This window comes from Sylvia atricapilla, chromosome 31 (genome assembly GCF_009819655.1).
Source record: "Sylvia atricapilla isolate bSylAtr1 chromosome 31, bSylAtr1.pri, whole genome shotgun sequence".
NCBI lineage: Eukaryota > Metazoa > Chordata > Aves > Passeriformes > Sylviidae > Sylvia > Sylvia atricapilla.
In genome coordinates, this window is record NC_089170.1 from 171,533 (window position 1) to 197,878 (window position 26,346).

General features: G+C 53.8%; 2 protein-coding genes and 1 pseudogene across 2 annotated transcripts; 2 read left to right on the forward strand and 1 right to left on the reverse strand.

Moving 5' to 3' along the window:
* Positions 1-10,341: 10,341 nt before the first annotated feature.
* LOC136373114 (zinc finger protein 79-like) lies at positions 10,342-12,179 on the forward strand. Its single transcript, XM_066338065.1, is given in 2 exon segments — positions 10,342-11,543; positions 11,546-12,179. Coding segments are annotated over 2 exon segments (1,077 nt in total). The 5' UTR covers positions 10,342-10,555; the 3' UTR covers positions 11,635-12,179.
* A 1,757-nt stretch (positions 12,180-13,936) lies between these two features.
* LOC136373118 (class II histocompatibility antigen, B-L beta chain-like) lies at positions 13,937-16,683 on the reverse strand (annotated as a pseudogene).
* A 2,879-nt stretch (positions 16,684-19,562) lies between these two features.
* Positions 19,563-22,672, forward strand: LOC136373089 (C-type lectin domain family 2 member B-like). The gene is made up of 5 exons (XM_066338030.1): positions 19,563-19,577; positions 21,546-21,699; positions 21,801-21,985; positions 22,087-22,187; positions 22,307-22,672. Exons 1-5 carry the CDS (start codon positions 19,563-19,565, stop codon positions 22,419-22,421), a joined length of 570 nt encoding a protein of 189 aa, XP_066194127.1. The 3' UTR covers positions 22,422-22,672.
* Positions 22,673-26,346: the final 3,674 nt, after the last annotated feature.

Genomic DNA, 26,346 nt, shown 5'->3' on the forward strand with positions numbered 1-26,346 from the left:
CCTCCTTGTCTGCCTCTGCTGGGAACCGGGGACACAGAGGATCTCCATCCGCTGGGACATTTTGAGCATTACGCCCTACTGAAAAATGTCCCAGTCCTCAGTATTTATCTCTTCCATTGTCCTTTTTTTTTAACACATAGACTCTTCCTGCCACCTTCTTCCTTAACGATATTCCTGCACACTCCCCTTCACCCTCACCCTTCCCAGCACATCAGCACCATCCATCCCCTCTTTTCTAAATCCCTTCTGGACTTCTGTTTTTGCCCCCCTGGGTGTCCATGTCCTTAATTGCCTCTGAGAGCATATGCGAATTGCCTCAACATTCTCCCAAGGGACCTTTCAGAGATATTTTGGGATCATCATCCCTTTTGCCAGGACCCCTTCCTGGCTTTCCCTTTTCCACCAAGGGTGCCCTGCCATGTTTACTTCCTGAAGATCCCAGTGTCCTCACTGATGAGATTTTCAGTGCTCTCTCCCTGCCGACTCCTCACAGAGCCCCTGATGTGTCACTCATCTGTCTCCTGGACACTCTCCAGTCCCCAGTCAATCCCCGGTGCCGCTGCCACCCAAGGGAGCCGATCACCCAAACTGGGTGAGGCACCTTCAGCTCCACTCACTGCATGCTGCTTCGTGGTGTGTGGAAAAATTCACATCACCAGATGTTTATGTTCACAAAGTAGACAGAGGAATCCTGTAAAAAGTAATTTCATTCATAAAGAAAGGGAGAGGCCATGGGATATTTCTCATGGGGTCTTTCCAATTGTTGGAGGATGATGGAGCCTCCTTTCCATCCTAATTTTCTTTTACTCTCTCTCCCTTTCCACATGAGCTGAAGTACTTTAAAGGTACAGACATCCCAATCCACCTACTACATACCCCCCTTAATATGCAACACATTTTGTATAGGTAACCATATTCACAGCTCTGTTAAGTCTTTGTTGTTCTTGTTGAAGTTCATGAGTTCCGCAGGACCTTGGCTGAGCAGCAGCCTGAGTGGTTAGTTAATAACATTTTATGGAACTGATGGCTTCTTCCGTCCGTTCCTTATGTCCAAGTGCCTCGCCCTATCCCCAAGCAGTTGGGCAGCATCTGTTTGTAGACACTTTCATCTTCTTCCTTTCATGGGGGTCCCCCAATTGCCGGACGTTTCCCCTGGAGCAGGATGTCCCCACCTTGCTGCAGCCCCACCCCTCGGGCAGGACTCAGCCAATCGGAGTGCTCAGTGCTGATGACTCACCAGTTGCCAGGCAGACCCCCAGCTCCCAGCATTCCCCACCTGGCTCCCACCTGCGCCCCTCCCCCAGGCATCAGCGCCGCCCTCGAGGGGAATTTGGGGAGGTGGGTGCAGGGGGAAATGGGCTACTGAAACACACGGACCAATTTGGTTCCAACAGAAGCTGATTTATTGTTCACATTAAGCCACAATTATAGTTTGTAGCACTACTGTTCACGTGAACAGGAGTCTCTCGATTGGTTAAGTCATTTGTCTATCAGAAAGGCACACATTCTTCAGGGCAACTAATTGGTCAACTGTCCATCACCACGTTGTGTGATTTCTGTCTAAGTTTTGCATTTCTTGTCGACATTTTCCCAGGCTCTTCCTCATTAGTTTTAGACTTGTTCCTGTAGCCTTGATGAACTCTGTAAAACAAGACTGCAGGTGTCTTCTTATTTACCAACAGTTTGGCTGGTACAGGGAATGGCCTATATTATTCAGACACATTGCTACAATTCCCCCCTCTCTTTCTTGGACTGGCCAAACTTTCTTTATTGAATTTTTTGCCCATTGAGTTATCAATTTTACAATGCATGGAATGATACAAAGCAAGCTATAATGAAAGCTAATATTACCGAAGCACCTATAGTGCTCTCTTTTAACCAACCAGTGATTCCCCACCCCCTAAACCATTCATCCAAACTCCAGTCATTAATAGTCAACTTCTTCATGTTATCCTGTAACTGTTTAAGTTTCTTGTGCATGGATGCAGAATGGTCAGAGATGTTCATACAACACATTCCCTCAAAATCTTCACACCCGTGCCCATGAGCTAATAACAAGAAGTTGATGGCAGCCCTGTTTAGCAGCATGTCAAGTTTAACACTCTCTACATCAGCGAGCATTTGGTCTATAATGGCTGAAGTGATACTTAACTGCTTACCTGTCCAACAACCCAACTTAATCCTTAGGAGTGGCTAAGGCTTGAGTCACAGAGCACCTGTCGCAATGGTTGATGATATTATCCTTGCTGGAGCGCCCCAAGACTGTATATTATCCTGATAATTTGGCCCCAAGCTTGTGATTGCTCTTTTTGTTCTTTTGCTGTGTCCTGCTCTCCAGATGGTCTGATATAGCAGCTCCCTCTTGCTGGGAGCAAACATAGTTAGTTTCCCTAAGTAACACAGTTCACCAAATGCATTACTCGGGGTTGTGGGCCGGGTCCTGTCTCCACAGATTAAGAAGACCCCTGGTGGAAGCATTCTTACAGTTGCATTCTCACCAGCACTTCCAGAATAAGTCCAACCATGGCAGTGTTTAGTTAGGTCCTGATACCATGGAGAATTGGGATTAAGAGTAACACTACTATTTTTGAGACATGGGACTAGGCGATTGCTCATGTTTGTTGATCTTCTGTCTAGAAAGTAATTGAAAAACAAGCAAAAACTTCAGGTGCCAATCCTAGCAGATCCAGCTCCTGAGGCTCCAACCCTGTCTGGTTCAGTGTTCGTGCTATCATGCCTGCCTGGAAGCCTTCACTGTTTGGCTTGATTCTCAGTCTTCTACACATGTCCATCTTTGTCCTTCCTTTGGTTATGCTGCACCAATGATCCTCTGCACTAGGTCTACTTGCTCCTACATAGGGTTTTCCTGTAGCTCCTACCCATTTTGTGAAACCACTGAAGTTACTCAAAGGGACACCAATTAAACATGTGTGAAAGGGGTATCCTGGCATGGCTAAGGATAAGCAAAACGAACCTACCCCAGTCGCATTAGCCCAATTAAACCAAACATTCTGTTGATGCCTTCCTGGCGGGTGAATTTCTTCTGCACTACAGATGGAACCACACAGTGCAAGTATCAAAGCGAATAACTCAGAAACCTGCATCTCTGGTTTATGACTGCTCTTTGTCCTTATCCTCAGCAAAGCCCATCCCCTTTAAGATCAGGGAGAAAAGCCCAACCTAGCTGTACTCCTTGCCTTTTGTGCCCTTCTCCTATTCCATCTTCTTTGGTTCTCCTTCTCCCACCTACGCTTTGTCTGTTCCCACTGCTCAGGTCTAACAACCCAAGTTCCAGAGATGAATATTTCCTCTCCACACTAAATTGCCTTGACTCTATTCTCCCTTTCTTGCCTCTTGAGCTTCTGAAGCTTACTATGATACCACCGAAAGGCCTGCACTAGATGGTCCTTGGAATCAAACAAACTCTGTTCCTCCTCACAGGTTTCCAGGGAACTCACAGTTATTCCAGTCACCTGAGATAACAACACCCATGCATTAAATTCTTGAGATGTCTGCAGTTTATGCACCTGGGAAAACTACCTCGTTTGAACTGATGCCACCGGTCAGAACCACATCCCACACATGCTAACCTCACCCAGGTTAGAATTTTTCGCAGTTCTGAGGACAACTGATGTCTTCAAGGTTGGTAATTCATTTGCGTTGCTGGGAGTCAGTGTGTCTTTCACAAGCCAGGGATGAACCCACTTCGCTGGTATCCATTGGGGTCCCCTTGTCTGTAATGACACAAGCATAAACCCTCCCCCACATTAATAGATCTGCCGGTCCTTCCCATAGCCCTGTCACAGGATTCTTAAATCGAACTTTTGGCTGGTGCTGTGCCAATTCAGAATCCTGCTGCAGACCTGAATAATGGGTTAATGGAGGAGGTTCATTACACCTACCTACTAGCCATAGATGATTCATCACATAAACTGCTTTCATCACTCTGTTCTGTGGGCTCAGCCCATCCTCACCTGTTTTTTGTTTATCAAGCAGTCCTTTCAGTACCTGATGTGTCCTTTCAATACTGGCCTGACCTGTGGAGTTACCAGGAATCCCTGTGGTGCGTTTCACCCCACAATGGGCCAAAAAGTCTTGGGTTCCATGGGCTACATACCCCGGCCCATTGTCTGTCTTAATTTCCTGGGACAGACCCATTACAGCAAAACAGCCTGGCAGGTGCCGAATGACAGTGAAAACAAGAACCATCACTTGTCATTGGAGTGGCCCAAACCGTGGCAGAAAAGGTGTCTACAGTCACATGAATGTGTTTGAAATGACCAAAGGAAGAATAGATAGTTACATCAGCCTGTCGCAGCTGCAGCAAGGATTGACACCCGGACCAAATCCGCCAATCATACCCTGACATTGCAGACAAGTTGTGACAATTCCTTGGGCATCCTGTAGTGGTATCCCAAATTGTTTGTGTAGAACCTTCATGCCCTGGTGAAAGAACTCATGAGCCCTCCTAGCCTGAGTGAATTTGTCAATATTTGAAGAAGCAGAGGCCCAAAGTGGTGCCATCAACTAGTCAGTCTTCTCGTTACCCAAGGCCAGACCTTCCAGCAGGCCAGAATGACTTCATATAGGGGTAATAAAATAATCTTGTCTACAGTAATTAAGTAATTGCCACAGCTGCAAAAAGAGTTGCCACAACCGTCTGTTCTGGACTTCCTTCAGCAGTGCCCACTCCATTGGCTTGACCACGCCTACAGAACAGAGGTAGTCAGAAACAATTTTAATGGGATCATTCCAGAACCTGCAAAGAGTCTCCTGGCCCCTCAAGGACCTCACTGGGCCGTTCGCCATTTTCCTGCCACGTAAGACCTGCTTTAGAATTTTTCCAACTGGCATCAGTGAAAACCGTGAGGCCTTCCACAGGTTGCCTTGATAACCAAGGTAATTCCTTCAGCTGTTGATGCAAAGAACTTATGTGGAGGAAAATGAGTACTAGTAAGACCTGAAAAATTCAACAATGCCCATTGTAATGTGTTCAGATTCTGCAACGACTACTGCAAGTACTTCTTTGGTAACAGAAGAAGGATACTTTGGGGTTCCATCCCCGCTATTTCCAATGTCTGTTTCCGTGCCTCAATCATGACCTTTGCTATAGCTTCCACTCGAGTGGTCACAGATTTGTTCAAATTGAATGGTAAAAACACCCATTCCAGAATTTTGAGCAGTTGTTTTGTCTGGCTATCCCACTGTGTCAGTATAGCCATCCTGTGTGCTTCCTTATTCAGCGCAGCCACCGACAATGGCAAAGCAGGTGACCAGCAGTCTGCAAAGGAGTTGCCCAATTTAGTGGCAATCTGAGTCAAAGCCTTCTGCTGCTTTTCAGTTAGCTCCTGCTGCAGATTGGCCAGACTGCTCCCTTTCAACAATGGCATCAGGCTCAAGGGTCTCATTAGTTATACCACAAGTGGTATCAATCTACTGTATGTCTCAAATCAGTTTTTGAGCATCTGTCGAGGTCTGAGTCTCAGTGCAAATAGTTAATTTCTGGGGGCGAATTTGGGCTTCAGTAATAATCATTCCCAAATATTTCCATGCGGCCTGTTGCTGAACTTTCTCAGGGGCAATTTGAAGACCTTCAGTCTGCAATTGTCGCTTTAAGACAGGTAGTAGGTTCTGCAATCAGGTGTAATCCACGTAATGATAGATAAGATACTGTGGGTACTGTTTTCTCAGTGGAGCTAGTGCCTAAGCAACATACAGCTGGCACATCACTGGTGAGTTCCGTATCCCTTGCAGCAAAATGGTCCATTGATATCTTTTTGCTGGTTCTGCCTTATTAATGGATAGTACCGAGAAGGCAAACTTCTCACTATCGTCTTCATGTAGAGGAATTGTGAAAAAACAATCTTTCAGGTCAGTAATCAACAATTGTCAATTCACAGGTAACATTGCTGGTGTAGGTAGACCAGGCTGCAAAGACTCCATGTCCTGCATTGCCAAATTAATAGCCCGAAGATCATGCAACAACTTCCACTTCCCTCATTTTTTCAGAATTGTGAAAATGGGTGTGTTCCAGGGGCTTGTAGAAGGTATTATATGCCCCTTCTGCAACTGTTCATCAACCAATTCTGTAACATGGGCAAGCTTTTCTTTTGACAGCGGCCACAGATCAATCCATATGGATGTTTCAGTTAACCACTTCAGTTTTAGGGTCGACCACCCCTCAATGGCCGCAACTAAAAACACTCATTAGTAAGGGAGAAACCCATCTGGCTCAATGCATCCCTTCCCAGCAGCCAGATGGTTGTGTTCATCATGTAAGGTCTCACCTGGGCACAAACATGTGCCTCATTATCAACCCACACTGTTAGGAGTGACTCACTAACTCGGGTCATCTGCATACCCCCCACCCCCAGAACCAGTGCCCCCAGGGTGGTGAGAGGCCATGCATCAGGCCTCAAAGAAAGGTACAAGGGTTACGTAATAGGTTTAATTGGTTTATCCTTGGACAGTGGCATTGTGAACATCACATGAGGAGCTCTGTTGATCCAAAACCCCCAACCCCCCTTGAACCCCTTCCTAGGAACCTGAGCCCAAAAAGGAATTAGCTGAGCCAATCTAGTGCCTTTTGGGATGTAAACAGGTGGGCTCATGGCCTGCACCATCATACCAGTATTACCCACATAGTCTGCATCTATCAGTCCAGGAGAGACAAAGATGCCTGTCTTTGATGTGGATGATCTCCCTATCAGTAGTGCACTGAGTCCATGCCCCAAGAGTCCATGAGCCATAGATGGAACAACCTGCACAGTAGCATCAGTCAAGCTGACGTCTACTCCTGTTTGTAGATCCACTCCAGCACCTCCTGATGTTGCAGAGACAAGAAGGTCCAGGAAGCTGCCTGACCGTGGCCTTGGAAGCACATCTGTGTCGTGGCACGCCCCTCCATCGTGCTCAGCTTTGCATTTCCCAGTGAGGTTCCGTCCTTGCGTTGAGATTTGCACTGGCCAGCCGTATGCCCAAACTTGTCACATCTGCAGTTTCCTGAAGAGTCAGTAGATGGCACTATGGCCTTATTTTTCTTTGCAGCCTTGCACCGGCTCTTCTTGTGACGGACTTTTCCACAGCGAAAACCCTTGAGACTGATGCTCTTGCTGCGCTGGACTAACGGCTTCAAAAATCGCATCTGCCAAGCCAGCATTTTTCTCCTCCATAATTCCAACCCTGGAACATGCCTCTATCGTCAAAGTTGCCGAGCGTGGCAGCACGTGTATCATTCTCTGGCACGCGGGATTTGCGTTTGCCACCGCTAGCTGTTCTCCGATTGCAACTTTAACATCTGAGGACATTCCAGGAACTCGGTCAAGCGCATCCCTGAGACGATCTAGGAAACTCATAAAGGTTTCCTTTGGTTCCTGCCTGATCATAACATAAGATGGTTTTGGAAGTCCCATATTGGGGACAGCCCAAAATGCCTCTCTAGCAAATCTCTGGGACTGCTGTAAAATGGCAACATCTAACAGATTGTTCCTGGGGATTGACATAAGGTCCCTTCCCCAGTAGCATGTCTGTAGTCGCAAACTGTCTGGGATCTCCCTGAGGGAGTGAGAGATTCTCCGTAACTGCAGCTTCCACTCTCTGCTCCCAATCTGCTAGCCACAAGAGCTTCTCTTTGGGCATTAGAAAGGCATCTGCCAACTTCTTGCAGTCAAAAGGGACCAATAACCCACTAGTAAATATATGATCTATCAGCGACTGCACATACGGGTTCGTCAAGCCATATTGCATCATGGCCTTTTGTTCCTCATGGGCAAGTTTCCAGTCCAGTGGTGCCCACAGGTGTTGGTTTGGGTCCCCAGGAGCAGTGATAACCGGGAAAACACTCGGAGTGAACTCACCCTCAGCCAAGGCATTGCAAATAATACCTCACCACTTCCAAATGTGATTGGAATATCCACTGGGACTCAAACAACTCGGAGAACCCCCTCTGCAGGTCGGGATCCGTGCCCCTCTTCCCTCAGCCATGCGTGCTCTCGGCTGTCCAGCTGGGTTACAAGGGGATCTGTCATCCTTCGCATACCAAAGTGCCAGTCGAAATCACACTCCTGTGACCTCCGTTGCTCCTCCGCCCACAGTACCAACTCTCCCTCATGGCTACGTTCTCTGGTGAACCAATCTCGCTTATCACCATAGCTATCTCGGTCAGGATCGAGACCTTGGTAAGATGCTTCCTCAACGGATTCGTGCCCTGTGGTCCTTCTGCCACTGCAGCAATCTGTCTCTTTGCCTCTCAGTCATCTGCATATCAACCAGAGCTCTGAGCTCAGCTAATTCTCTCTGCTCACGCCACCTCTCCTCTTCAAAGCCTCTAATTGCTCAGGATGTGTAAGCTGCATTTGAATGCTCGGAGTTATCAAGCATCTTTGCATCAGAATGCTCGGCATGGTTAAGCCAGTCTGAGTGGTCTGAGTGAGGTGGTGATGGCTGGCGGATCCTTAACACGGCCCCCTGATGCAGCTGGTAACTCTTCAGAATTAAGCTCCCTGTGGGAGACCCTGTTGCAGGGGTGGGTGAGGGTGTATCCACCTCCATTTTTTCCACTTCTGCTGGGGGTTGTGAGGCAGCACAGGTTGTTACTGTGTATTGTTAGCATTATCAGTCACCTGTGGACCCTGTGGGTCTGGCTTTGGGGCTGCAAAAGGTGAAGATGGTATGACAGAGTCCTCCCTCCCAAAGAATTCTCGGGCAAAGGTCGGAAATGAGACTGCAGGGTCCTCCGGCTCTAACGTGGTGACTGCTCCCGCCATAGCGGTTTTTTCTGTTTTTAACTGCCTCAGAGCCGTAATCATGATCCTCCACATCCTGCATAATGCTTTAGTACCTTTGACTCCAGTGCTCACCGCTTCCCAGAGCTCTGCCCCCACTCTGTCCCATTTGCAAGTATTGAATACGCTTCTGGGGATGGCAAAAAATCCTCTATCTCGACCCCCTTTAAAAAACTTCTTTAAGACCTCCTGATCATACTTATCACCTTTCTTTGAAAGGATAATGTGCAGGAGATTCACGGCAGCCTCCTCTTCTTTGGACAAAGACTTCCCCTATCTCCTCCAGCCCTGGCCCCTCACCTGTTTTATCTGCTCAATTTGCTGCAACATTCTGAAGCTTTGCTTCTTCCAGAGCTTTTCCTCGAAAGGCTTTGTGCTTTCGTACTTTGATCTCTTTGTCCGGAGCTTTTCCTCGGAAGGCTGTGAGCCCCCATACTCCGAGTAGAGTCCGTGACTCCTACCTCCATGGCCAATCGCAGAGGTGTCAGGCCGGGCTCCCTGCCTGTGTTTCCCGCAGACGCTCTTCGCACCCGATCAGGTTCAGGGTTCTGGTCCGCTTCAGTCTTCCACACTCGTAGAGACAATTGGGGTCACCCATATGCAGGGGAAAAATGTGCTACTGAAACACACGAATCAATATGATTCCAACAAAAACCAATTTATTGTTCACATTAAACCACAGTTACAGTTTCTAGCACTACTGTTCACACATACAGGAGTCTCTCGATTGCCTAAGTCATTTGTCTATCAGACAGGCACACATCCTTCAAGGCACCTAATTAGTCAAGTGTCCATGACCAAGCTGTGTGACTTCTAGCTGAGTTTTGCATTTCTTGTAGACATTTTCCTATGTTCTTCCTCATTACGTTTAGACCTTTTGTTGTTCCTGTAGCCTTGACAAATCTCTGAGAACTCTGAAAAACAAGACTGCAGGTGTCTCCTTATCTAAAAACAGTTTGCCTGATAAAGAGAATGGCCTAAATTATTCAGATCCATTGCTACAGGTGGGAGGGGGAGCGCCAAGGCCGGGCCCCCCGCGCTGTCGTGGCGGGAGCGGCTGCAGTGGGGAGCGAGTGCGGGCGGGAGCGGCCGAGAGCCCAGCGCTGCCCCAGCTCCATCCGTGCCCCTCCGGTGGGATGCTGTGGGTTTAGGGGGGAAGAGGGAGCCGGCAGTGGGTGCTGGGCCTGGGGGCAGGGACAAGGGAAGGAGCAGCAGGGCTGAAGGACAAACTATTCAAAAGATGCAAGTGGGAGGAGAAGGTGGGATTCTGCAGGAGAAGGAGGAATAGTAGGAGGTAGAGGAGTGTGAGGAAGAGTAGAGACACAGGAGGAGGAGGAGCAGGAAGATGAGGCAGCACAAGGTCCCACCCTTCCCTGTATCTGCAGCCCTCCCCAGCCCCAGGAACATTGCCCCTCTCCATCACATGCAGTAGGTGACCAGGGAGAGGGATCCATGATTTTCATGGGAGTCAGTGTTGGTGTTTCTGAGCTTTATTTGGCCTAAATGTTGGTCCTTTGTTTTTTTGCAAGAGGCTGAACCTTTATGTTTTAGAAGAGGTTTTGGCTGAGTCTTGATCTTTGGGTAGGTTTTTGTCTGTGTCTTGATGTTTGGAGGACTTCTGGGCTGAATCTTGGTGCTTTGTAGGTTCTTATAGACACAAGGTGCCCAATGAGTTCCTGAGATGAACTTGGGCAAGAAGGAACCCCCAGCCTAAGACACTCTCCTCTTGTTTTGTCCCCAAACCAGGATTTTTCATTCCCAAGAGTGGCTGGATGAAGGAGAAGGAAAAGCCCCGCAGATCCCGCAGGAGGAGGGGCTGCAAACCCAGCCCAGGGAGCTGTGAGGAGGAAAGGCCCCCCCTGTGCCAGGAGGGCGGCCAGAGATCCAGCCGGAGCTCAGAGCTGGAGGAGAAGCCTCATGGAGGGGAGAAGCCCCACAAGTGCCTTGAATGTGGGAAGGGTTTCAGCTACAGCTCCCACTTGATCCAGCACCAGGTGATCCACACTGGGGAACGGCCCTATGAGTGTGGGGAGTGTGGGAAGAGCTTCAACCACAGCTCCAACCTGATGCAGCACAAGAGGATCCACACAGGGGAACGGAGGTTTAAGTGTGGGGAATGTGGGATGAGCTTCAGCCAGAGCTCCGATCTGAGGAAACACCAGAGGATCCACACTGGGGAAAAGCCCTATGAGTGTGGGGAATGTGGGAAGAGCTTCAGAGACAGCTCTACCCTGTTCCAGCACCAGGTGATCCACACTGGGGAAGGGCCCTACACCTGCGTGGAATGTGGGAAGAGCTTTGGATGGAGCTCCAGCCTGAGAAAACACCAGCGCATCCACACCGGGGAGAGGCCCTACGAGTGTCCCGAGTGTGGGAAGCGTTTTCAGACCAGCTCTGACCTCCTCATCCATCAGCGGATTCACATGGATGAGAGGCCCTTCCGCTGCCCCGACTGTGGGAAGGGCTTCAAGCAAAACTCCACCCTCACTGTCCACCGGCGCATCCACACCGAGGAGAGGCCCTACGAGTGTCCCGAGTGTGGGAAGAGGTTTAAGACCAGCTCCAATCTCCTCCTACATCAGCGGATTCACACGGATGAGAGGCCCTTCCGCTGCCCCGACTGTGGGAAGGGCTTCAATCGAAACTCTGTCCTTACTGTCCACCGGCGCATCCACACTGGGGAGAGGCCCTACGAGTGTCCTGAGTGTGGGAAGAGCTTCTCCAGCAGGTCTCACTTGACCTACCATCAACAGAGGCACCATAAGGGAAGCCCTGCGAGTGCCCCGAGTGCAGGAAGAGCTTCGTGTGCTGCTCCAGCTCCATCCCCCATGGGAGGATCGGCGTTGGATGATCCCCAGTGATCCCATTGAGCAGAGCCCTGGTAATCCGTGGTCCTGGGGATTCGTGTTGGGAAGACACCTGGCTGTGGGGGCTCCACATCTTCCTGTCTCCCCGTGGCCACCTGGATGAACACAGGGAGAGGAACATCCATTGGGACACAGACTGATATTAGAGAATTTCTTGGGGAGAGCTGATTTGTTGTCTTTCATACCCCAGAAAAACTTTGGTGTTCAATCCTGTCTTCTGGTGGCAGCAAGGAATGCTGGATGGTCTTGGGGGTCTTTTCCAGCCTCAGGGATTCCACAATTTTGATTTCCTATTGCCCGAGGACATCTTCTGCAGCCAAATGGTGATGGACTGGGGCGAAGACTGAGATTTTGGCATCAGTGGGGTGGAAACTCCTCCAAAAAAGGTTCTTCCCTCCCATTCAAGCACATGGATCCTCAGCTGGCACAAACACAGAAATCCTTTTCTTTTAGCCTGCATTTGCTCTTCATTTCACTTAATGCCTTTGAAATATCCAACAGTGGGGTAAAAATTCAGACATTGAATTAAGACATGGGTAAGGACATGAGGGGACATTGACATGGTGGGACACAGACATGGAGAGTGACATGGGGACACATGGACCTGGACAGGGATGTGGCCATTCATGGAGAAATGGAGGGACAACAAGCACAGATGGAGACATGGGGGGACAATGACAGGGTTAGAAACATAGTGGGGAGACAGCCATGGGTGAGGACATGGTGGGACATGGCCAGTGACATATGAGGACATGGCCATGGCCAATGCTATGGGGGGAACTGGCAGGGGCTGTGGGGGTTTCTGGGTTTGAAGGAGTTGAGGGTTCCTGGGAGGGACTTGGGGTTTGCTGAGGGCTTTGGGGACCCCAGGCCCAGCAGCTCTGGTTGTGCTGGGAGACCCTGGTGTGACACGATGCCGGAGTTCTTCTGCCCAGTTGCTCCTGGCACCGTCCCCAGGACGGTGTCCCCCCGCAGGGCTGACGCCATCCGGGGGCAGCTGTGGCTGGAGCACGGAGCAGCTGCACGGCACAGATGGAAGTTGTGTCCATGGGCAGGGACAAGGAACAGGGAGAGGCCTTCTGTGTGATTTACAAAGGTGTTTATTCCCCCGAGGGTCAGGGAGAGAAAAAGGGCACAGAACCTGGGCTGGCAGAGGGTTCTAAGCGGGGGAGGTCTTGGGAGAGGACACAATTTCCAGCCAATAAGGGTTACATGGGGAGGAACATGAGGTGGGGAGTACAATTCATAGACCAATGAAAGAACACAAGGGGAGGGAACAGCCCAAACTAACCAGTAGGGCATCGAAGGTTGGGGGATTGAAAGGGAACAGAAGGAAGAAGGGTCGGGGTTGTTAGGGAAGGATTGACAATTCTGTGGGAGAAGGGAAAGGCAGGTCTAGGGAAGACACAACCAGGGCAAAACCAGCAATACAGGGGGGAAGGGACAATCCATCAGGGATAAAAACCACTATAACAGTACAAAATATGGGTGGGGGGTGTTATAAAACTGACTATTGTAAATGAGCTGCCGTTGAAAACACAATAAAAACGCACCACAGCACTAGTGGAGGTTCTGGGCCAGCTGCTCAAGGACCCCCTCACCCGGGCCAGCAGCCCCAGGGTTTTGGGGGCAGCTGAGAGGCCACAACAGGGAGGAGAAAGCCGGACAGAGCTGTCCCTTTCCAGAACTGCAGCTGTGAAATCCCAAAACTCAGGGATTCCTCCCAGGAAAATGTTGTCAGGAGGTGCCTGAATTAAAGGAAAGGGGGGATGGGACCCCCAGACTGAGCAGAAGGGGCCTGGAGCCCTGCAAAACCAAGCATGGGGGACAAGGGTGGTCCCCCATGGACCAAGGGTGGAAGGGACAAGGACTTGGGGGGCAGTGGGGAAGAGTGTGGAAGAGTGGGGGGAAAAAAGGTGGCTGGGACCAGAAAGAGTAAGGGAGGGAGCTGGCTGGGGCCCCCAAATTTCATTAGGAGGGGTCCCACTCCTCTTCCTTTATAATCTCCAGAGCCAGAGCAGGTCCTGCTGGTGCAGCACTGGGCTCTGAGCCCAACCTGGGTGCCCCCCAGGCACCTCCTCAAAATTTTCAGGCGGCTTCGGGGGATCGTGGAATGTTTTGGGGTTCGCTGGGTGCTGTGCTGGGGTTTAGGTGCCTCCTAAGGCCCTCCCAGAGCAGAGTGACATGGAGAGGACATGGGGGTCCCATTCCTGATCCATCCCGGGGCCAGGTCTGCCCATCCCCAATTACAGCCCCCCTGAAGTCTCTTCACAATGCCCCCCATAAACAGGACGCTGTCCAAGTGGGAAGCTTTATTGGGACCACTGGGAGCAGCTGGGTGGGGACAGAGTGACAGCGGGGCTGGGGGGACACACGACCCCCCCAAAATCATCGCAGGGATGGAGCGGGGGGTCCCACCGGGCCTGAGGCCACGGGGAGGGGCTGCAGCTGCCAGCAGCTCAGGAGCTCTGTGGGCAGAGAAAAGGGGGTGACACCGGGCTGGGGGGCCCCAGGGGAGCACATACACTCCAAGGGAGGGGGACACAACCCCCGGGACCCCCCCTCACCTTCTTGCACAGGTAGAAGCCCAGTCCCGATGCCAGGAATTTGAAGCCCAACACATAGCCCCTGATCCCCATCAGCTTTTCTGGGGGTCTGCAAGGCTTAGCACTCCCCAAAACCTCTCACAGACACCCCGAGCCTTTCCATGCTCCCTCACAGTCTCTCTCAGCCCACCCAGGACTCCATGAAACCTCCCAATCCCTTCTCAGCTTCCCCAGGACCCACCAAACCCCTTCTGTCCCTCTCAGGATCCCACAAGCTACTTCCAGTTGCCTTCCACCTCCCCAGGACCCCCCCAAACCCTCTCCCAGTCTCTTCCCAGCCCCTCCAGGACTCCAAGATCCTCCCCAGTCTCTTCCCAGCACAACCAACCTCATCCCAACCCTCGCTTTCCAATCTTCATCTCCTTCCAGCCCTTCCAAGCTCACTCCATTCTCTCCCAGTTAATCCCAGCACACCCCCATCCCCCTACCATGCCCCGCAGTGGCTCCCCCGTACCCCAGTGCCGGCTCAGGGGCTGCTCCAGGCTGACGTGCTCCACCTGGCACGTGTAGGTGACCCCGCGCCGGGGCGGCGTTTCCAGCAGCACCAGGAGCTGGTAGCTCCAGTCCCCGTTGGGGACCACGTCGGTGGCCACCACGTGTCCCGAGAGCTCCTGCTGGCCCTGGAACCACCTCACCTGGATGTGGGCAGGGTAGAAATCCATCACAGAGCACAGCAGGCGGCTGGTGCCGGGCCGAGAGCTCGAGGGCATCAGCGAGATGGAAACGCTGGAGGGCACTGGGAGAGAGCGGGAACACACTGCGGGGATCAGCTGGGGGCAACTGGGTGTTGTGGTTTGTAAACAAACCGAGTGAGAGGCTCTAAGTCAGAAAATACAATTTAATGAGAAGAAAAGGAAAAATAAAATAAAATTAAATAAATGCAATAATACAAAAAAAAGAAAAAAAAAGAAAAAACCAACAAAAAACCACTGACAGAGTCAGAATACAACCTGATCAGGGTGATGGAAGCAGTCCAGGTAAGGTGGTCTTCTTGAAGCAGTGATCTCGTAGAAAGGTCTCGTAGCTCCGGTCCTCTGGGAATCCCGTGGGTGAGGGCTGCTTCTATTGTCCCAAATCCCAGCTTATATCCAGGTGAGAATGCTTGGCTCCTCCCCTTGGGCAGAGCGTCTCACACTGGGATGATGAGTCATACAGAGGGACCTTGATGGCCCATTAAAGAGAGATAACTCCCCCGGAGGGAGTTATCTATGAGTCATGCACAAGGCATTGATGGGCCATTAACTGAAGATGGTGATGGAATACATCCTAAACTACAACCCAGGACACTGGGAGAGAGAGGAGAGGGCTGATGTGGCATTGAGAGGGACTGGGAATGAAATTGGAGAGAACGGGGGAACACTGGGAGAGAGTGGAGTGGCAGTGGGAGAGAGGGTGGAGGTGTGGGAGTAGAATTAGAAGGACACAAAGTGGATTTGGAATGGGATGGCTGTGGACTGAGAGGAATTGGGAGGGGCTGTGATGACACTGGGAGAGACTGGAATGGACTGGGAGAGTCACTGGAGTCACTTGGGGTGAAGGGGCAGGAGGCCCAGGGGATGAGCACGGGGAGGGCTGACAGCTCTGCGGTGATCCCCAGGGAGGGTTTGAGGGGCTCCAGGGTCATTCCCAGCGCAGGGCCCGAGGGGACACTGATCCACATTCTGCTCTGCGCTCCACCAGGAACGGGTTGGACAACTCGTAGTTGTGCCGGCAGTGCCTGTCCACCGCAGCCGGTCTGTACTCCATCCATTCCGTGTTGCTGTTCCAGTACGTGGCAACTTCTCCCCAAAGGAGGTGTCCCCCACCTGCAGCCCCACATCACTGCCCCAATGCAGGAGCTGCTCCCGCTTGTAGATGTTCCTGTCCATGAAGAGCCGCCCGGTGCCGTTCATGAAGTGACGGCTGGACTGAACCATCTCCTGGAACAGCCCTGTGTGTGCAGGACACCGGTCCGAGGGTGCTCCCCCAGCACCCCACAGCAGCCAAGAGCTCCGAGGCAACCCCGACTCGGCACCCCCAGTGCCCCACGGCCGCCATGGGGCCCTTCTTCCCGCGGTCCCAGTTCCTCTGTTCCACCCTTCTCCTTATTTTCCTCCCCCTTTCCCACAACTCCTCAGTCGCCAGCGCCCCCCAACATCTGTTTGCGGTCCCACCTCCCCATTTCCCTTTCTCTCCCCATCGTTCCCACCGTCCCACCGCTTCCCTTCCCTCCGTTCCCGCTCACCCGAGAGCTCCGCGCCCCCAGCCAGGGGGGCTCCCAGTGCCACCGGTCGGGCCCGAGCTGCCGCCACACGCCCCACGGGCAGCGCCGGGCGGGTTGTGACACCTGCCCCCTCCCCAAATTGCCCTGGCGGGGCGCTGGGGGCGGGTGGAGTCCAGGGGAGGAACTCTGGGCGCTGTGGGTCTGCCTGGCAACTGGGGAGTCATACACTCCGCGCTCTCTGATTGGATCAGTTCTTTAAGGTGCCTTCTCTGATTGGCTGAGGAGAGGCCCGGGAGTTGAGAGAAGGATCGGGACAGATCCCGCCCCGAGCAGCGGCACGGGCACAACAGACCCAGCCCGGGCACGGGAGTGAATTAATTACCAACCAAATCACAGCAGCACAAGGAGAAGGGAAAGAAATCTCTTCAACACATTCTTCACACCCAGTGGGGATCACCAGGACCACGGATCACCAGGCCTCTGCCCAACAGGCATCACTGATGATCAGCGATCATCCAGCCGTGATCCTCCCATGGGGGATGGAGCTGGAGCAGCGCTCGAAGCTCTTCCTGCACGCAGGGCACTTGCAGGGCTTCCTTTATGGTGCCTCTGTTGGTGTTGGGTCAAGTGAGAGCTCTGTTGAGAAACTCTTCCCACACTCGGCACACTCATAGGGCCTCTCCCCGGTGTGGATGCACTGGTGCCTGATAAGATAGGAGTTGCACTTAAAGGCCTTCCCACATTCCAAGCACCTGTAGCGCCGTTCCCTGGTGTGGACTGTTTGGTGGCTGATCAGGTTGGAGCTCAGGCTGAAGCTCTTCACACATTCCCCACATTCATAGCATCACTCCCCAGTGTGGATTCTGTAGTGCTTAATGAGGTCAGTTATTGCTGAAGCTCTTCTCACATTCCAAGCACTCATAGGGCCGTTCCTGTTTGCTGTTGTGGATCTTCTGGTGGTTGATGAGGTGGGATCTCTGTCTGAAACTCTTCCCACATTCCCCACACCTGCAGGGCAGTTCTTGTTTGCTGTTGTGAATATTCTGGTGGTTGATGAGTGGTGGATGCACCGGTGCCTGACGAGGTGGGAGTTCCCATTAAAATGCTTCCCACATTCCCCACACTCATAGGACTGTTCCCCAGTGCAGATATTGCAGTGGTTATCGAGGCCAGACTTCTGATTAAAGCTCTTCCCACATTCCAGGCCCTCAAAGGGCTTTTCCCCAGTGTGGATCACCTGGTGGTGAATCAAATGCGAGCTCTGGTCAAAACCCTTCCCACATTCCAAGCATCTGTGGGACTTCTCCCCACCATGAGGCTCCTCCACCAGCTATGAGCTCTGCCTGGATCTCCGGCCGCCCTCCTGGTACAGAGGGGGTCTTTCCCTCTCACAACTCTGGGCTGGGTTTGCAGCCACTCCTCCTGAGGGTTCTCTGGGGCTTTTCCTCCTCCTCCATCTGGCCAGGAGTTGGGAATGACAAATTCTGGTTTGGGGGAAAAAACAAGGGGTGAGCACCTTGGGATGGGGGTTTCTACTGCCCAAGTCCGTCTCAGGAAGTCACCAGGGATTCTGTGTCTGTCAGACTCTTCAAACTACCAAGATTCAGCCCAAAATACCCTCCGAGGAGTTCTCCCTCTCTGATCTCCACACTCTGGTGTTTTGGGGGTCCCCCTTCCATGGGCCGAGGGGGGTCCCGTGGTTTTTGCTGTCCCCTCTCTCTAGGATCTCACTTAGGGATGATATGGTGATCCCACATCTGCCCACGCTCCGCTGGCAGCAACCACCTGCACCCCTCCCCAGCGCCCAGGAGAAAACCCCAAGCTGTGGTGTTCCCTCATTATCTGCCAAGGGGCATTTGTGGTTCAGCTTCGTGGTCCTCCAAGGTCTAAATATCCACAACCCCCAGAAAAACCGCTAGGAACCCCCTGGGATATTTTGGGGGAGCTCCCCACCCACACTCACCAGCCAGCACTGAGCACCACACGGTGCCACCAAGGACAGCCCAGAGCTGCAGGGGACAGAGGTGACAGGAGATCAGCCAGCATACCACCCAAGGAGGCAGAACTCTGTAGATTTGGGCTGTTTTGTCCCCAAAAGCAGCTCAGAGCCCAGCAGCTCCCAGGGTTCAAAGGCTGGTGGGATTTTTCTCAGCAGAATTACTCCGTGGCAGGAATTAAACCCTTTAATTAGTGGTCAGATTTAGGATCTTCCAGATCTTTTCTAACCTACACGGTTCTGATTCTTCTCCTGGTTTTTCTCCATAGGGTAACCAAAATTGGAGTCAGCAGGAAAAAGCACGAGACACAAGTGCAGCAGAAAGACACAAAGCAGGAGCCCCTACAACTGCAGGGAAAATGGACCAGGAACATCAAGGCTTGGATCAGGATTTCTAACGGCACCGGCAGCCCCTTCAGCATCCCAGGTCTCCTTTGAGCAGCACAACTGGGGCTCCTTTGGAGCTTTCACTCCGAGCACGGACCCTTTGGAAGAATCAGCTCCTGGAAATCACGTTTGGTGTGGAGTTCAGTTTTCCCAGTTCAGTCCCTGCACACAGGGATGAGGCTCAAACGGCCAAGCTGGGGGATGTCAGGGCTGAAAAGTCATCCTGCGGAGCCAAGGTTTGATCCTGGCAGGGCTGAGCTGAAGCGGCCACACTGGAAGCAGGAGGAAGGAGGTGGAAGGGCAGCGGGTGTTTAACCCCACGGCAGTGAGTGTGAACAATCCCAGGGGGAGGAATCCCGGGGGGGAAGAATCGCAGAGGAGAATCCCAGGGGAGGAATTCTGAGGGAGGCATCCCTGGGGCAGAAATCCCAGGGTATGAATTAACTGAGTAATTAATCCCATTAATTGAGCGGTGGAACAAAGTGGTGCCCGCTGCTTCCAAGAAATTCAAACCCAAATCCTCCGCCAGGATCCCTAACCACAGCTGGGATCTTATCCCACCCCACAGTCCCTTCCCCTCCCTGCCCCTCCTGGAGCTTTGAAGCCCCACAGCCCCTCCAAAGGCCCCCAAAGCCCACCCCGGACTCACAGCCCGGCTCAGGGCGCCACAGCCGCTTCCCGCAGCACTCCCCGGGACTGAGATCCAGGTGGGCATGACCGATGTCCGTGGCCATGGTGGGATCGCGGGAGGTCTGGCTGGCCCCGACCCCGCAGGCCGGACCCTCGGAGCCTGGGCAGGGGTCGCTGGCCCTTCCCAGCCTGGCCCCAGGCCAGGGGAGCTGCGCGGGGCCACCCCCAGCATCCCCGGGGCCGGACGGGCAACACCGAACCTGCCACAGCCTCTGCCGAAGGAAGCCAGGGAAAAGTTGTTCCCCCCGAGGAATGGGACCCCATCGAGAAGCCTGTGCTGGCCCCGGCGGAGCCGTGGTTTGCCCAGTATTCAAAAGGCTTCCAAACAAGACACCTTTACTAATAAAAAAGGCCAATCCAACCCAAATTTTGGGTTGTGCAAAGAGATGGCTTCAGCCTCACTCCCGTCTGTCCAATGTGCTGATTTGTGATGGAAAAAAGTCAGGTGACATTGTAAGAATCGTGGAATTGCTGAAGTTGGACAATGTCTCCAAAGTCGTGGAGTTCAGCCCTGCCAAAGGCACCCCTGACTGTGTCCCCAGGTGCCACACCCTCGGGTCTGTTAAATCTCCCCAGGAACGGGGACTCCCCACCTGGCCTGGGCAGCTGGGGAAGGGCTGAACAATCCTTTCCAGGAAGAAATTGTCCCTATTTCCTCCTCTCTTGGGAGAAGAGCCCAACTCCACCTGGCTGAGCCCCTTAGCAGGTAATTTGTGTAAGAAGGGCCCTCCTGAGCCCCCTTGTCTCCAGTCCGAGCCACTTCAGCTGCTCCTGAGTTCTCCACACCTATCCCCAGCTCCATTCCCATCTCTGCACATGCTCCAACTCCCCAGTGCCTTTCCTGGATCTTGAAGCCCACCACCTCATCCCAAAACAGCAGGGAGACTCTTTGGAAATGGGGTTAGAGATGAGCCCTTCAAGGGGAAAGGAGGGGAAATGCTCCCAAGAGCTCAAGAACACTGCTTCTCCTCCAGTTCCTTGTTTTCAGGTCACTTCCATAAGACAGCTGCTCCTTTTAGAAACCAGGATGGGACTAGATTTGTTGGCGCCAGGGAAGCTACAAACAAGCCCCAAATTAAAGGAATTGAAGGTGTTAAGAGTGTGAGGCTGCATTGCTGATTGTGTATTTAGGGAGAGTTGCTCATCTTTCTGTGCAGAGGGGCTGAGAATCCTTTCCAAGGACCTATGGAAGCATCCAAAATTCGGGAATTTATCCTCATATAGGAGAAAGTGTCCCAGCTAAGCTGATCGTTTAATTCTGCAATGAGCACCAGTCAACCCAGGGCCCCATTTCTGGCACCACCTCCCAGTCTGACCCCCCCCATTTCCATCCCCTCGTGAGACAACCATCACGCAAAACTCTTTTTCCATCTGATAAATGGCTCTGAGGCCCGATTGGGTAAAAGATGCTCTGTCCCTTCAGAGAGCAGGGATGGCTGCTGTTGTCAGCAGCGTGAAAGCACAGAGGGGGTGGCAAAGGGGCATCCTGTCAAGCTGCCTCAGGTGACTCCAAAGCTGCTGCAGCCAGAGGGATGCTGATCCTAAGAAAAGGAGGGGATCTCCTCAAAGGAAGGGAATTCTGCTCCAATGGCCAACTCTTCCCTCCCCGCAGCCTGATCCCACCTAAGCCCACCAGAGCCAGGGCGACAGGCACATTCCAAGGTGGATCAGCAACCAGGAGAGCCCTGGAAAGAATCCGTGGAGGATTTCTGTGTGAGTGCAGGGCCAGCGCTGTGGCCTGTAGGGAGGGCCAGTGTCACCCCAGGGGCACAGGGCTGGCAGGGGTGTGGCTGTTTCCAGGGTTCGGGAAGAGCCCTCCTGCTCTGCCGGGCCCTGCAGTGGCCGGGACTGACGCTCCCGGCTGGCCCCGGCGCTGGGCAGTTCTTCTGCCCCGGGCTGTCCCCTGGCCCTGGATGTCCCTGTCCCTTGTCTCTGGCTGCCAGCTGAGTGAGGGGCACACAGAATGAGGGATCCCTGCTTGTCCCCGGGGGTTGGGTGGTGGTGGGATGTGAGGGTTGGGCATGCTCAGAACAGCCCCATCCTCACAGCCAGAGGCTCTTTACTGCTCCAGGCAAGTGGATCAAATCCCATCCCAAGGTCACCCTGGTCCTGGCTCTGCTCGTGCTCCTGGTCCTGGCTTTGGTGTTGGCCTTGGCTGTGTGGTCAGGTAAGGGAGGGGCAGCTGCCCCAGCCCAGCCCCTTGGGGCACAGCAGGGTCCCTATTGCCTGTGGAGGGGAATCCTGGACCTTCTCCTCTTCCCTCTGCAGGGAGAAGACAAACAAATATTCCAGATGTCCCTGGCCCTCCGCGGCTGCTGGCCTGTCCTGCTGAGTGGGTTGGGTACAATGGGATCTGCTACTACCTCTCAAAGGATCAGGGCACCTGGGATGAGGGTCAGGCTCGGTGCTCTGAGCTCGGGGCCTCCCTGGCCGTGCTCAGGGATGAGGAAATGGTGAGTGAGGGGCTGGGGGGTGTGGGGTGGCTGAGGGGAGCCTGGGGGGTTGGGGTGGCCGGGGGTGCAGCTCCCACTGCTGGTTCCTCTCCACTTCCCAGGAGTTCCTCTTCCGCCTCAACAGGAAGGTCAATCCCTGGCTCGGGCTGCGCAGACGGGGACAGCAGCTCCAGTGGGAGGACGGCAGCAGCTTCACCTCCTGGTGAGTCCCAGGGAGCCGAGCAGGGCCTGGGGGCATGTCAGGGCATGGGGGGATGGGCAGGGGATGGGGCAGTAGGTGTCCTTTTGTGGTGCCAGCACTGTCTCTGCTCCTCCTTGCAGGGTTCCTGTCCTGGGCGATGCAGAGTGTGTTTTCCTGGCTGAATATAAATTCAGAAGCATATTCTGCTCAAATCCAATGCCCTATCTCTGCAGCAGACCCCAAACTCAGCTGTAGTAGGGAATGGACAAAGCACCTTCTCTGTGCTGGGCAGTCACAGCTTTGCCCTGTCCCCAAACCCTGGGATGTCCTTCCTCAGGTGCAGTGTCTACGTTGCACTGACCCTCAGGGTCGCCTCAGTGCCTGATCTCATCAACATCTCAGGATTTTGTCTCACAGTCACCTCAGTGCCTGGTCTCCAAGTGATGAAGCTGCAGGAAGAGGAGATGATGTGGAAGCTGACGTGTGGCTGCCTGGGCTTTTCTTTTTCCTTCTGGAGCCACTTCCAGACTTATCCATTTTCTCTTGCACTACACATTTATACACAAAGCCTGAATTTATATATGTCGATAGAACACTGTGGAAACAGATTTCAAATACTTTCTTCCAACACTGTATTTATACACTAAGGCTTTATATCTACATTGGTATATCACTGTGAATACAGACCACAAACAAGTGCTTCCATGTGGATGTGACCTTGGTTGGGGCAAGGTTTCAATAATGCCAATTTGTTATTTTACCCTCCATACACTATTACCTTAACGGTTGGACTCGATCCCTGTGGGGCCCTTCCAATTCAGAGCCTTCTGTGGGATGTTTCTGCCTGACCCCCATCAGTATTTAGAGTACCACTGTTGCTGCTGGCTTTGTATTCTTCATAATTTTAGGTTTCTTTTTAAGCCCCCAGTGTCCCTCGTGTTCCCTTGGTGCCAGCAGCCCCGTCCCTTCCCTGCTCCCCCTCTCACATTCCATCCCGGCTGCTGGAGCCCTGGAGCTGCCGTGGGGGCCGTGGGGCTGCCCTGGGGGCTGCACCCCGAGCCGGGGCCCCTTCCCAGTGCTCCCAGTCTGCCCATCCAGCCGAGAGCAGCCAGCGAGAGCTTCAGCTGGGACGGCAGAGGGGCGCTGCTGAGGGCTGGGACCCACCTCACTTTGGCTTGGTTTGGTTTGTTTTTCCCAACCTGAGGAAAAGCAATTTTGGGAATTTTCTGCCAAACCCTGTCCTGTCCTCCACTCAGCCCAGGGGATTTGGGTTGGTTTTTCCATTTTTGGGGGTAATCAAAGCAATGTGGGGTTGAGACCTGGGGCAGCCCTGAGGGATGAGGTGTGGGACTGACTGGGACTGCTCCTCCCCTCCATTCTGACCAGTCAGCACTCAAGGACTGGTGTGGAGTGATGGGAGAACCAGCTAGGTGAGGTGCAGGTTGGGCACACGGGAGAAATTGTCCCAGCCTGTGACGGAGGGTCACACTTGTGGCAGCTGTTAGGAGCACGAAAGGATGAAGCAGGCAGCAGGAGGTCAAGCAGCAAAGCTTCTACTTTATTTTTCTGACTCCCTATTATATACAATTTTACAGACAGGCCAAGATTGGCTACACAGGTAGCCACCTCTTCGACCTCGTTGGTGAGCATCACCATCAGTCATCTTTCTCCTAGAGAGGAGAAGTATGTCAACAAAGATAATTTTCTAAAAACATACATAGTTTACTTGAAGCTGCGTGAGAACAAAATGCAAACAGTGAAAAGCAGGCAAACTTGAGGCAACACCAGCCCTCACACAGTGCTGCTCCCCCAGGAGATGCCAAGATATGCACACGCCGGGGTGTGCCCGACCTGGGCAGGAGGCCAAGGAACCGCTGCTGCCCTGAACCGCCAGGAGCTCGGAGTGACCTGGAGCTGGAGGCACTGGAGGCTGCGCCTGAGGCCGGGATGGGGCAGGGCCCCACCTGCAGCCTCGGCAGGAGCCCCGGCAGGAGCAGGGGATGCCTGAGAGAGGCCCCGAGCCCGTGGGAAGCCCCTGCAGGGCCGTGGAAGCGGCTCCTGGCGGGACTTGTGAGCCCGAGGGGATCCCCGCTGGAGCAGCCTGTTCCTGAGGGACTGTGTCCCGTGAGAGAGGCCCCAGGCCGGAGCAGGACAAGGATTCCTGTGACAGCAGTGACATGACCGGACTGTGACCCCCAGCCCCTGTGCCTCTGGTTTGGAGGACAGAGGGAATGGAGGGTACAGTTCAGCTCAGTAGGAGGGAGAGGTGGGAGGAAGATGTTTTCATAGGAATTCTTTCCCTTCTCATTCTCCTGCTGTGATTTGTTTGATAATAAATTCAAATAATTTCCCGAAGTCAAGTGTGTTGTGCCCGTGACCAGTGACCGAACTCTCCCCACCCTTATCCAGACCCTCGAGCCATTCCTTATCTGTTCAGTTCCCTGCCCAGGGTGAGGAGGGAAGTGACAGAGAGGTTTTGGCTCTTTCCAGCATCCCCTGCCCCACCCCGGCCTCAGGCGCAGCTCGCAGCGCCCTCAGGCCCCGCTCCCCCCGAGCTCCCGGCGGTTCCGGGCACAGCGGTTCCTTGGCCTCCTGCCCGGGCCGAGGTTTCCGAGGAATGCCGGAGTTCAGGGAAAGGGAGGCGGCTCCGTGCTGTGATGGGGAGGTGACGCCGTGGGGGACGCGGGGACAGGGGTTCCCCAACGCCTCGGGGGTCACCGTGGTGGCCTTGGGGACATTTGGGGAAGGGCACGAAGAGGCGGCGCGGAGGCTGGAGGTGGCCCAGGGGGCGCTGGCGGGGCTGGAGTAAAGACAGGGTGGGGACACGGGGGTGGCACTGTCACCGCCGCGACACGGGGACACCCCGGGGAACATTGGGAACCGTGAGGACACCCCCGTGTCCTTCCTTCAGGGACACCGGGGCCACCCTGACGTCCTCTGTCGCGTTTTGGGTCACCATCATGTCCAGAGTGTCCCCGCAGCGTCCCCAACAGGACCCAGTGTGTTCCCAACAGGACATCGGGGCCACTTGGGCCTTGTTGCAGATATGGTGTGGACACTGTGGTGCCGCTGAGGACCCTCAGAGGGACCCTGGGGACCCCGCGGTGGCCCCGCAGGTGAGGAGGTGGGGCCGGGAAGGTGACATCACCTTTTCCTGTTTCCATCTGGCAGTGCCAAAACCCACGTGTCCACGACCGTTGCCATTTCTCCCCCCGGAGTGTCCCAGAGTGTCCCCAGTGGCTGTGGAGTACCGCGAGGTGCAGCAATCCCGGCGTGAAGGGGCGGGATGACAGGGGGCACACGGAGGGTGGCCGAGGGGACAGGGGGTTGCAAAGGGGACAGGAGGGTGTGGGAGAAAGGGAGAAGGTGGCAGAGGGGTGGAGGCGACTGAGGGGACAGGTGGGGAGGAACAGCAGGGGATTGCAGGAGGAGACATGGGGGGACAGCAGGCAGTGCAGGGGGGTAGCAGAGGGGACAGTGAGAGGTGGCAGAGGTGGCAGGAGGGTGACAAAAGGACAGAGGAGACAGCAGAGCCTTCCAGCAGGGGACAAAGAGGTCCTGGGAGGGCACAGGGGCACTCCAGGAAGCCACAAGTGCCACAAAATCTCTGCTACCTCCCCTGTCCCCTCCCCAGCTGCTGGAGGTGCTGGTGGCCATGGTGGCCACCCTGGGCGAGCTGGTGGCCACTGTGACCGCACCACACAGACGCCTGTGGCCGGTCCTGTACCCAGAGTCCCTGCACGCAGACCTGAGAAAATTCATCTGGACCCCCCGGGACACTCTGGACCACGGTGATGTCACCTCCCTGTGCCAGCGTGGTGTCACTCCCCTGGGCCAGGCCGTGGCCACCCTCAAGGCCACCCCGAGGACCACCTGGGCTGATGTGAGTGCTGCAGCCAGAGCCTGGTGGGCCCTGGTGGACACGCTCATGGAGACCTGATCAACCTGACTGTGGATGCCACACAGCTCTGCAGTGGCCTGGAGGACAAGGACATCAATGAGGACACTGTTGAAGCCACCCCCACTGGCCTGGCTGGGGACCTGCAGGACAAAACTGCCAGCTGGGAGGCATCTGGGGACAACCTGGTGGTTGCAGCCCAGCAGCTGTCAGTGGCCCTGCCCTCAGCGGTGGCCAAGGACACAGAAGAGGCTGTGGTGGCCATCGGACAGGCAAGGGCAG